Raw genomic sequence first — 12,672 nt, 5'->3', positions numbered from 1 at the left:
AGGGGGAGGACTGTCACCATGAACTGCCTGGCATCAAAGAAATCAGAAGTGACACATGCAGACAGAAGGGGAGGGCAGGCAGGATCCACACGAGGTGCTATGGATTAAGACAACTACACACTATATGAAAATCTGCTTTGTTCATTTTTAATATAAGAGGTTTACAACTACTTTAAGCCAGCCATACATGACTTGAATTTAGACAGATTCTTGCTGAATCAGCCAGATTTCGAGCTGTGGGTGGCCCTGCTCGGTGAAAAGTGATTCAGCAGTGTACCAGTACATTACTCTGCATTGGATTGCACACTGGTGGTATTTCGGAAAGATTACAGCATTGGACATTTTCACAAGCCAATAACAGACACTATACAGTAGAACGGCAAAGAACAAAGCACATCATTTTGTTTCTGTTAATACTTTATTAGTGTTATCAGTATTCCAGCTTCTCAGATGGACAAACAAAACTAAAATAAAAAAAATGTTCCTTTCAACCCATTAAAAAAAAAAAAAAAAATCATTGTAACATTCGGTTGCTTGGAAGTAAGAAGGGGAGACATAGAAAGGGTGGAAATAGCATCCATAAAACAAATAAGCACACAGCATTTACTATATAATGATATGCACAATTCATATTTAAAAAGTATATATTCCTAACATTTGCTGTATAAATATTTATATGGGACAATAGAACCACACGGCTAGAAAACATGAAAGTGGCAGATAAGACTTATAAAACAAGTCCTTAAAGGGTTACTCCAATAAATGGTGACTGGTGAAGGGGAGAGACAGTTGTGCTCTATAAATATGATTGGTCTTCTCCCCATTCCATAGATTTAAAATCGATGGTATTATCAGTTTTCCTCTAGTATTTAAAAATGTATTAATTGTTGCTTGCAAATTTCAGGTCACTGTAACTTAGTGTTCTTTGTGGCTTCCCCAAACTATTGACTTTTTTCACATCCTGCTCCAAAATGAAGTGTGTGCGGTTGGCCAGGTACTGCATATTGCTGTGTATATATTATTTGTAAAAGGACAGAAAGTTTTGCCCATTTGGTAATATATAAAACACTTAAGGAGCTGAGGCAATGACTGTATAGCTGGAAGTTGGGTAGAAGTCTTGCAGAGCACACCCCAACTTTGGAGAGTTGAGGAATGGGTAAACTAGACGTGTTCAAGCACCACAGGATAAAACATGCCGTATAAAAAAAAAAAAAAATCTGACAAAAATGGCAACAGATAAGGGTCAGTGTCTTTGTAGTTTCCAGAACAGTTTCTCCCCCGAATCAAGTCTTTTGAAATACAAAAGCAGTGGAGGAAAGTGAACTTTGGGTCCAAGGCTACATTTACATGGCCGACTAGCAGGGGCGGCTGCCTACAAGAATGCACACACAGCCTGCGACCACTCATCCAATCGGTTTCATTGGAATAAAGCGCCCGACCGACCCTGGATACAGCCACTGTGCATCCAGGGTTGGTGTTCCTGCAGAGTTCTGGCCACACACAAATTGGCCACCCTTAATCGGCCAAATTGTATGCAGCCATAGTGCCAAGTGTTGCTGGGTCCAACACAGCAAACTATCCACAGATATCACCTGTGTGAATATAGTCTAATACACTTGCAATTAATTTTACATGTTCTAATCCAATTCAATTCAATTCAGTTAATTCAATTTAATTCAAACTGATATCAAAAGCACACTGCATTTGCCTATCGAACATCAAAGCCCACTAACACAGCTCCCTAGAACTTCACCACCCCTCCTTCCACTTTCCTGGGAGTGAGGCCTTAGGCTAGCAAAATGATTACATAGAGGGTGTGGAAGGAATCATAAACCAGTAACTAACCAGAATCATGACAAAGGACAATCATATTTTACACAACAGATTCCCCTCACACCCCTCCAATTAAACACCATTAATGAAGTAACCCCTTAAAGTGTACCTTTATTTAGCTTTTACACCAATAGCAAAACAGCCATTTTGTGATCTAATCTTCAAATCATAAAGAAGGTGAAGTTCCTCATAACTCACTTTAACTCATTTGATGGATTCCTTCTGAACAAAGGATTTTTGAGCCCTTAAAATGGCTGCCGGCACGGTTTGCAAACACTCGGCACACATTTAAATAAAGAGATACAGGAATGCAAGGAATGTAGAAAACAGGACTGAATCTCTATTTCCACCCTAGAATATGTATATAATATGCGGTGATTTCATGCACTGAAGCAGCATTTTGTCATGTTGATACGTATAAGAAAACTTCTTGTAGATATCAGAGACAAAAAGAATACCTCTAGTTCAGTATTGTACAAGGTTTAGAATTAAATGATTTTAACAATCACCTCAAACATTACAAAGCGGGAGCATTTAAACAGCCTCCTTCTACTGTGAGAGTGTAAATGGTATAGTCCAGGCACGTTCATTTTAATCAGCTGCTGTTCCCAGAAGGGTGGTAAATATAAATGAATTTCTTCAAACCTCTAAATGGAGGCTAAAAACAAGAGGGCGTAGATTTTCGAGGAGGCAGAGAATTGCAAACAACCAAGTTGTCATTTCACCACACCAGGCGTGAGGTGTAGATAGTTAATCAAAAGTCAGGTACCAGTGAACTTGTAAGTCCCGTCATAATGAGGCCCTTGGGACAAGTCAACTCTTAATTAAAACTGTTCACTATAATGCCCAATTGATAGCCCTACCACTTAAAATACTGCCAAAACTATATTTTTAGGTTTGGAATGGAGTGAAGTGCTAGAACCTCTATTAGCAGTGGTCCATTGGAGCGCCACCCCACCCCCCCTCATCCATGCAGCCAGCCCTCTAATCTACATGCAGAGTGCCGGACACATGGATTCCAATTGTTTTTTTTTTTCTTTTTTAAGCCAGAGGCTCTAATAGGCTTCAGAAAAAGGGTGGGCTCGGGGGGCAGAGCACTGCCCCCTGATCCCACCCAGTTGTGTGACAATAGCAAATGAATATTTGCTATTGTCACACTGATTCTCCTTCCAACCAATCAGGAAGCGGCTCTGGGACCCGTTTCCCGATTGACCGAAAGGAGAAGCGGTCCATTTGACCGCCGAGGAGGAGGGGGGAGACACGTTGCAGAAGCTGCCGTGATGCATGCGGAGGAGAGCAGAGGAAGGGGAAGCCGCTGTCCGTGATGCCTGCAAACAAGAGCAGGGGAATGGAAAGATGCTGCCTGTGATGCTGAGGAGGAGTGCAGGGGAAGATGCCGCCGCTTGGGTGAAGTGCTGCCCACCATAGATGGGGTAAGTGCTGGTGCTCCTGATGACCCGACCGACCGGACCGGGGGTTATTGGGGAGTGTGGGTTACCCGACCGACCGGTGCGGGTGGCAAGTTTTAGAGTTGGGCTCTCAGGAATATCTTCATAAAAATTAAAAATAAAACCAGTGTGTATTGAAAATACTTATTTTGTTGAATCTGCTTTTTTTGGTTTTGCAAGTATGGTTAGGCAGTGTTTTTTTTTGGCTGACCACAGCTCCAAAACCCTTTAATATAAAAAGCTTTCAAAAACCAATGATGAGATTATGGGGACACTATGCATACTACCCTAGTATTTCTCAGACTCTGTGTAGGCAGGAAAACATTATTTAGATGTGGGAAGGCTAACCAGCCCATGCTTGTAACACACTTTTTGTGTCTCTACAACTGTCAGATGTGAAGCTAAAATTGCCCTACTACAGCTCTTACAGGGCTCCAGGTAATATGGTTAATCTGGATTTTGTATCCTTTTGCTAACTGTCATATCCACGCTCTATGTATTGTATATTGAATCACATGCATTGTTGGTGTCTGCAGAGCAGAATTGGAAAGCAATGTGCAAAATATTACAGACAACGGGGTCCCTTTTTAGGAAATGATGGGAGGTATCTGTGTTGTCCAGCTGTCATGTCTTCACCGGAGGTTAGAAAATGAAAGAAAAGGTATCTAGCTGAATGCTATGGCCAATACAGACACTTATTTCCTCAAAAGCATATAAATCTGACCCATTGTCATTTAAATCGAACATAAGAAATCGAATATGATTTGCTTTTTTGGATCAAACAGAGTTGCTGGGAACTGATTTTTAAGCATGCAAGCATAGCTCTCCCGAGTGTAGTTCTCCTTTATATATTGTGGTGAGGCAATAAAAGCAGGGGATGCCGACCAGCTCCCATATATTTGTACTGGTAAAAAAGTTTTTTTCTTTACCCTTCCAACGTTGATTTTTTTTCTTATATCATTGAGGAATAAGACATCTGATCAAAACTAATCATTTATTTTTGGGTTGAGAGTGACAAGAGATGCCTGTGTGTTACAACAATGCTGATTTTCTGCCCCATCGTGGATATTTAGTGCTGCACACTATTAAAGTTTTCACTGGCCTTATTCAATAATTCTTGCCTGCAATAAGGGTTGCAATACACGTGTAGAGGTGTCTTGTACAGCAACACAGGCTGAAAGATAAATCAATAGATTCCTCCTATTACACTAAACCGTTTACATGGTGGAATCTACAGTGCCAGCCATTGTATTCAGGAAACCGCAGCACACAGCTGCCGGAATATCCAAACAGCCACTGCATCTAAGGCAGACCAGTCACTGTTTAGCTGATTATTTTCTATTTGGCTCAGTCCATTTTTAAATCAACTTTTGTCAAGCAGGGTGGTGCCGACAGGGCCACCCACAGCTCAAATTTCGTCTGGCTCAAGGAGAATTGGCTGAAATTCCAGTTGCGTATGCCTAGCTTAAAGCAGAGTTCTACCCAAAAGTTGAACTTCCACTCGTTGTACTCCTCTCCCCCTCTTGTGCCACATTTGGCACTTTTCGGGGGGGGGGACAGGATACCCGTCTTTCACACTTCCACTTCCGGGAGCCTCAGCCACGGGTATTGACGTCCCCACCCGGGCTCCCTCCCTCTTCCCCTGCCGCCGGGCCAGTAGGAGAGAGGAGCGGAGCCTCGCGGATACACAGTAGGGTTCCCGGCGTGAAGCCGTAAGGCTTCATTGCCGGGTTCCCTCACTTGCAATGAAGGCGGCATGATGGAAACATCAGCTGCGGTGCCGACATACAGTAGCTGGACTCCACGACAGGTAAGTGTCTGATTATTAAAAGTCAGCAGTTGCAGTACGTGCAGCTGCTGGATTTTAATTTTTGCAGCGGTGGGCAGACCTCCGCTTTAACTCATAGCAACCAATAACAACTTGTCCTGCTGCAGTCAGACCATTGCAAAAAAGATTCTGATTGGTTGCTGTGGCTTACTGCACTTAAAGCGGAAGTTCCGCTTTTGAGTGGAACTCCGCTTTAAGTACTGCTAGCCCCCTGGCACGCCACAATTGGCGTGTCATTTTTTTGGGGGGGCTGGGTACCTGGTTTGGAGTGGGACTTCCTTCTGACCGCCTAAGCGATTCCTAGGTGGCCCCTCCCACCCGGCAATGTTCTGGGACACGTGACAGGTCCCAGAACATTGCCTGGCCATTGACGGAGCGCAGTGCGGCTCGCTCATGCGCATTGCGCGCCCGGCTGTGAAGCTGTTAACTGTCACAGTCGGGCGCCCACACTCACAATGTCGGCACCGCGAAGAGGAGGGGGAAAAAAAAAAACGGAGGCTTCGGGCAGCCGCATCGCTGGACCGTGGGACAGGTGAGTGGCTGTTTATTAAAAGTCAGCAGCTATACTTTTTGTAGTTGCTGACGTTTAATAAACTCAAAAACCAGTGGAACTCCACTTTAAGAATAAGAAATTTAATAAGTTAGTGGTTTGTAAAAAGCATATTTCTGGCAATAATGGAAGTGGGGAAGGCAGTTGCAATAGACCACTTTGGTCTTCTTCTGCCTTTATTCTTTTAGTTTTCTGCCTCCTAGATATCCCAAATGGACTTTCACATGGTGTGGAGAGGGCAGTATAGTCTAACACACAAGCAGTTCTCATCCCGTCCCTCCAAGGAAATGTATAGCTTTGTATGGATGGTTCACTCTTAGTGACACCACCAATATTGCATATAAATATTGCACATCTTAAAAGGACACAAAACAAATACAACACTAGTATAACTTTTGTTTCAAAAGCTGGAGCATATCCTTATAGACATGTATCCAATGCCATCAGTACAATGATTGAAAAAGAGTCAAAAATAAATGGTTAATTTGCGTAAAACCTAACTATTAAGGCTAAAACAAAGGTGTTTGTTTTGGACAATGGCACAAACAATTTCCAGCAACGGATCATAGCATCCATATGATGGATGGTGCTGTCCAGACATACCAGTGCTGTAATATATAGCTGCATGTAAATATATATATATATATATATATATATATATATATATATATATACACACACACACACACACACATACACACACACACACACCACATTGTACAATCAGTTTGCAGGATTCTACAGCGGACAAAGTGGATGGCAGGTTTAATTTGTGAACCGCTTCACAGTCTGATACAGCAGCTATTAAGCAGCACTCTGCAGATTCACTAAATCATGAAAAACTAAGATTAAAAAAATATATATTTTAAAATTCTCAACTTCTTTGACGTGTTAAACATAGAATGACACTATTACTTAATGAGCAAGGGCTTCATCACAAAACACACACTCACACATACGTACTGTTTACCTATAAATGGAGGCCTCAACCAATCAAGTACAAGAAAAAAAAAAAAAGTAAAACGGCTGGAGTGATTGGTAACCTTAACTAAGCAACTCATGGTTGACACAGAAACAGTCTTAGTTCGCTCTAACCTTTCTGCATGCTATCTTTGTTACACAAGTCCTAGTATAAGTATTGTTTAGTATTTCAAACGGTATACATGGGGATTTACACAAAGTGGCCCTTTTTATTAGCGCAGCAGGTCACGGGGCTGCAACACCATACATAAAGCATGCAGACATGGTCAAGGGGTTCAGGTGTTGAACCAAAGAGTGTTCCTCACTTAGATGTAACCTCTAAAAAACTTTAACCACAGAATGCGTGTGGTTTTGATTACAGCATCTCAGAAACTGCAGGCCATCTGGGATTTTTCATGCACTACTACTGTCTATAGTTTTCAGAGAATAGTGCAAAAGGCAAATTAGATTCACTTAGCAGCAGTTCTGTGGGAACAGCTTAATGAAATCAAAGGAGATTGGCCAAAAAAGTTCACAACAGATAGAACTTTGAAAAGGAATGGTTCACAACAGGTAGAACTTTGAAAAGGAAGGGTTACAGCAACAGAAGATCAGGATGGGTTGCATTTTTCTCAGCTAAGTCAAGTCTACTAAAGGACATGGGTTAACCAAAACTTGACTAGGAAAACTTGATAAGAAAAATGTTGCCTGGCACTGATACCAACTGAGCATCATCTGTATGTTGTGGTGTACCTGAGTATTGTTACTGACCATGTCTACCCCTTTATGGGTTCTAGATAGGTGTATCTAATAAAGTGGCCCCTGAGTATACTCAACAATGCATGTGAACAGTTCACAATAGAGTTCACATACATACATGATACCTGTAACTATTGTCAATGGCATGAGAGGTACCTGCTCAAATACTGAACAGTCAGGATGCTGTGCAAACACTGGACAGGTATGCATATGTGGCTTTTGTACAATCAGTCTTAGTGTGCAAAAAATATGAGCAGTTGACACCCAGCTAGGATGCCCATATTTATTAGGTTTAGCCCCCATCACGATTGGCCAAACCTTTTAATGACCAGGCCATGCTCAGTCGAGAAGTAACCTCACATGACCTAAGCTGCAAATGCTTGGACACCAGTGATCAATATTCATAGTTCTGAAATAAAAGTAAAATTTGATTGGTGGTTTGAATTGGTTACTAGAAACTATTACTCTTTGCATGATTCTAGTAGACAACCCAAACTAAAATAGCATATATTAAAGAAAGTGGGGAACTGTGCTTGTAACATATAAAATAATTTGGTAGATGGGATAGGAAAACTTGACCTACGGTTGGGATCTCAATCTATATCAGGGGTGTCCATCCTTTTGACCTTCCCGAACCACACGTAAAATACACTAACAATAAGGATAACGCCAGGCAAATCACAATTGAACGATCATTGGCGTAGATAATGTTAATATCTAATATAAATAAATAGTAATTTTTTTTTATTATAAAAGTAAAATAGGATAAACATAAAATGAGTGGGATATTTGATATTGTTTTTGATAAACTAAAGCATCAATATCTGGCTTGATGGGTGTAGTAGAATTCTCAATGAAGTCTCAAGGTGGTCATCAGATATTTTATTTCTACATTTGCCCTTCGTGTGCTTCATCCTTGAAAATAGGTGCTCAGAAATATAAGTGCTGCCGAAAACGAATGACACGAATAAGGTGCGATTATGAAAAGTGGGATATATTTCTTTGGGAAGACAAAACTTACTATAAAAGTCCAGTAAAGAGACACTGTCATTTTTTCTTTGGCTGCGTGTGTGCACTAAGTGTAAATGCAGTTTTACAAAAAAATCCCCCAAAAATATAACATTTTTATGCAAGTTTATGATTTTGTGTTGGGCCATATGCAGCCTGTGGACAACAGGTTGGACATCCCTGATCTATATAATGAATCAGAAGGTATTGAGCTAGTTACAAAAAAAAAAAAAAAAAGACGACATGTAGTGGTTTGTGCCATGTTAAAAAACAGGCATGTACACAAAAGTTTTTGATGCCTGTGTTACACTGTACTAGCTTTTATTCACAATATGACAAATAAAGCTTAGTCAGTATTGTGCGTACATAGATATTCTAAACTGGAGCTGACTGCTTAAAAGCATTTTAGTTTTTGATGTTTATGTTGAGGGAGTATATATTTTTTTTTGTGGTTTACATTATTGCATCTGATTAGACTTAACATTTTACAGTGCCAGCTTTAGACAGTGCCAGGTAAATTGAGCCCATTACGAAATTGCTTACTTATTCACAGCCATCTACAATGAACAAATCAGATAAAAACTAATTTTTATGAAGTGAACCCTGCAACATATTTTACTGAAATACCCCATTAAGTGCGAATACTTCTATCCACATCAAGTATAAAAAAAAATTTAAAATTCTAAACATCGTCTTCTTTTTGGTTTAAACACAGAACAAAGGATGGACAAATAACGCTCAATATTTTACAAACTTGACCAATGAAAACATTACTTTTATGTTAATTTGAATAAACTGAAAGTAATAAGATAGCAAGTGCAGCTACATCCAATAGTTCTTTCTGTGTATGAGCCTAGGTTCACACTGACAGTGGGAATGAAACTGTGCGAGTTCAGCTGAACTCGCACGATTTCATTCCTGCATGTCCGTCCCGACTTCAGGGGTGATTTTAGAGACATCTGTGCGGGTTGCTGCACAGATGTCTATGGAAATCGCACCCAGAAGTCACCAAAAGTACAGAAGCTACTTTTGGGAATCGGTGCAGCGACGCAAATGTGGTGTCACACCGATTCTGATGTTGCCATTGCCGGCAGTTGCCACTGATTTGGCATGCGATTTGACATGTCATGCCAAATCGCTCCAATGTGAACCAGGGCTACAAGACTGGTAATGGCCATTGTGCTCACACAGATGCCATAAGCCACATCCCTTGGCTCAATTACGATGATCTACTGGGGAAAAGCACATTTCAATACTGTGCACATATAGAAGGGATGCACATTGTTCACAAATTCTTCTAGTCTAACCCCATTCACTTTACAGGGTGCTGGGTATGTCTGAAAGACAGATTTTAAAAGGGGTTATTTTTCGCAGAAAGAGCTTCACTCAATTTAGAGCCCTTGATTTATTATTAGGGATTCTGGATGTTCAGTGAACTTTTTTATAGATGCACTTTTCTTAGCCAGCTCAGAGCCAGAATAGGAGTTCAGGCTTCATACAGCTCTCCAATGTCCATAAACACGCTGGATGATTTTACATGACTCAACAGGTCCTCTGAGTTTTACACTTTCCTGCAGAAGCGCCTTCACGACTAACCGTTCTGGTACACGTGCAAATCTTCATTCACTAAGGTGTGCCTATGAATCATCACATGTTCTCCTGCAACCAACTTTGTAATACACAACAGTGAAATGGACCTGCAGCCTTGCTCACAGGCACCATCAATAGCTGTGAATAATTCTTCACTGCTGCATCATCTGGTACGGCTGTAGGCTCCAAACCCATGGTAATTTATAAAGCTCACAGTCACAGGAGAGCATTATATCAGACAAAAGCGTTCTAAAAGAATAGCCCCCATTCAACCTGCAAAATAGCCTAACCAAGTCAAACAGATATTGCCAGACTGATTGTAAGTGAAAAAGAAAAACCTGAAATAAAATTGTACTAAAGATCTGAATGAATGGTATATAAGGAGTCTATTATAGTTTGTACTCTCTGTCCGTTGACCATGTCTAAGTTCAGGGATTGCAGACAATGGCCTCTTCAACTAGTAAGTCCCTTGTCTTGTTTGATTAACTTTTACTGAATCTCCACCTTTCTGCTACACGGGAACGGTAATCCCACCCTACCAAGCATTCACTCACACCACAATAGTGTTGCCCATTGCACAAATCTCTATTTACAACACCAACTTGGTTATCCTCCAGCATAGCAATTCATTTGTGCTTGAAGAATACGTAGAAAAATACAGTCTGGCACTTTTCCCAAATCGCTAGAAACTTAAGCTCTCCCATCAAGCCGTTTTGTGATACATTAAATAACAGCAGTCCTTTTTTTCGGTGGGTTAAAACTTATTCCAACCAATGAATGCTTGAACAGTAAGAAGAATGATTAGAGCTACGCAGCTTGTGGATGAATTGATAATCTACAGGACTCGATATGACTGGCATGGAGACATCGGTTTCTAGCCCCAGAGAGTATCCCCAAACCGCTGTTCAGCAATTCCAGGATAAAACACTGCAGAGTCTTCAGGGCGCAACTAGAAAATTTGGAGTGTCACCTTTTCTGTAAGGCGGGTGCATGAGAAGGTTGCTGTTTCTGTCTATATCGTCGTGTTCTTTCCGACCTGGAATGCAGTTTGATAAAAAGCTCTCTGAATTTACATTGTGAAAATAATGTTTCCAGGAAGCCTTCCAAAAACACATATACAAGTCTTCTGTTTAGTTGGGTGTGCTGAAACATTTCAAAGACACGAAGAATGCCCTTTCGCGTTGTCTCTGCCCCAATGATGTGCTTCAGTTCATCTACAGGAAAGAAAGGATTTTTACTAAACGCCAAGCTACAGACAAACAGCAAAATGCTCAGTTAAAATACATGTGTTAGAGCTGTTCTACCTGCAAAGGATTTGTATTTCTGTCTTTTCAGTTCTGAACTTTACACACCTTCCTATACTTTGGAGCCAGACTAGTAACCTGACTTTTCTGCAGTTAAACAATAAAGCTATGTCACTTCCCCAGACTTAGCCTGTGATTGGACAGTGAAGAAGCAGCCAAGTTTATACCCTCTGCTTCTGTCCACACATGTGCACTGCAGCACCTAACTTGCCCTTAATGCTGCCCCCTCCCTCTCCGAGTGCTGCTGTACAGGGGGACCACAAGAGGCTCATACCAATTCAAATACAGGTACTTACAGCAAATGCGGTTAACAACACTTTTTGTTATTTTTAATGAGAAAAAAAATTGCATTCACTGTTCACCCTTAACGTCCCTTTTTCTTGCGTTACGCCTCCTGCTGCATTTATTTTTAAATTAGTATACTGTAAAATTCCATGCCCGAAGCAAGGAGACGGAGCTTGGAACACAAGTGTAGACATTGGTCAACTTTTGTCCCTAAGAAACAGAAGAAGCCAGCGTGTGATAATAAAACTAGAAGGGGAATATTTTTTTTTATAGTCTTCTATAGTTTTGGATGGAGGGAAATTTTCAAGGAAATTTCAAATTAAAGGGATTGTAAATGATCATCTTGTAAAACAACCCTTTCAGTTTAAAATAGAAATGAAAGGCAAAACATTTGTGTATAGATATATCGTTTTCCCTTTTTATTATAAGTCAGCACATTCTCTATGTTCTCAGCTGCATAAGAGCTGGGGAGGGGAAGCAACAGTAAACTGATCTTCCCAGTAAAATACTGTGCAGTGGGGGTGTACCAGAACAAGCCTGATCATTGGATGAGAGCAGGCTGAGTTCCCCAGCATAGCTAGAGAACTGACCATGGTGTGTTCTCCTACTTAGTGTGGTCAGTTTTTAAAAGGAAAGCAGAGGGACTGTCAGGAACATCAGGTATTTCACACAAAAGAAGCCATACAAAGAGAAGAGGATACTTTTTAAACAAGTACATGGTAAAGCAGGCACATATCAGAAATATTAAATATTGGGTTTACACACTCTTTAAATGCTTTTCTGGTCTTGAAGAATCATTTGTAAATGATGTGCTGAAAAGAAAAGGTTGTGGTCACTATACCTGGCATAATTTCCAGCAGCTTTGTTTTTGCTGCCACTCTAGTGCGCATTCGTATACTGCGGTCTCGGCGGGTGGCTGTTTCTGCCAATATTCCATTTGGCCAAAAAGAGTCTCTGTAATCAGCAGCCAGTTAGAGAGTTACAAAATTATCATACCAAAGATACACACAATGCAAAAGGTAACTGTAAACTACTGCTGGCTTAGTGAATAGTTTTCTTTATACAGTGCCTTGAAAAAGTATTCACACCCCTTGAAATTTTCCACAT

General features: G+C 40.8%; 1 protein-coding gene across 1 annotated transcript in view; it reads right to left on the bottom strand.

Moving 5' to 3' along the window:
- Positions 1-399: 399 nt before the first annotated feature.
- SNX13 (sorting nexin 13) overlaps positions 400-12,672 on the bottom strand; it is a 240,366-nt gene continuing 228,093 nt past the window's right edge. The window contains exons 25-26 of the mRNA XM_073630078.1: positions 12,407-12,519; positions 400-11,190 (exon numbers count right to left, since the gene is read on the bottom strand). Of these exons, the coding sequence (XP_073486179.1) occupies positions 10,943-11,190; positions 12,407-12,519 (361 nt within the window). The 3' untranslated portion in view covers positions 400-10,942. The remainder of the gene's footprint in view (positions 11,191-12,406; positions 12,520-12,672) is intronic.

Source organism: Aquarana catesbeiana, linkage group LG05 (genome assembly GCF_042186555.1).
Source record: "Aquarana catesbeiana isolate 2022-GZ linkage group LG05, ASM4218655v1, whole genome shotgun sequence".
NCBI classification, from domain to species: domain Eukaryota; kingdom Metazoa; phylum Chordata; class Amphibia; order Anura; family Ranidae; genus Aquarana; species Aquarana catesbeiana.
The sequence above is the reverse complement of the archived record's forward strand: the minus strand, read 5'-3'. Positions and strand labels throughout refer to the sequence as shown.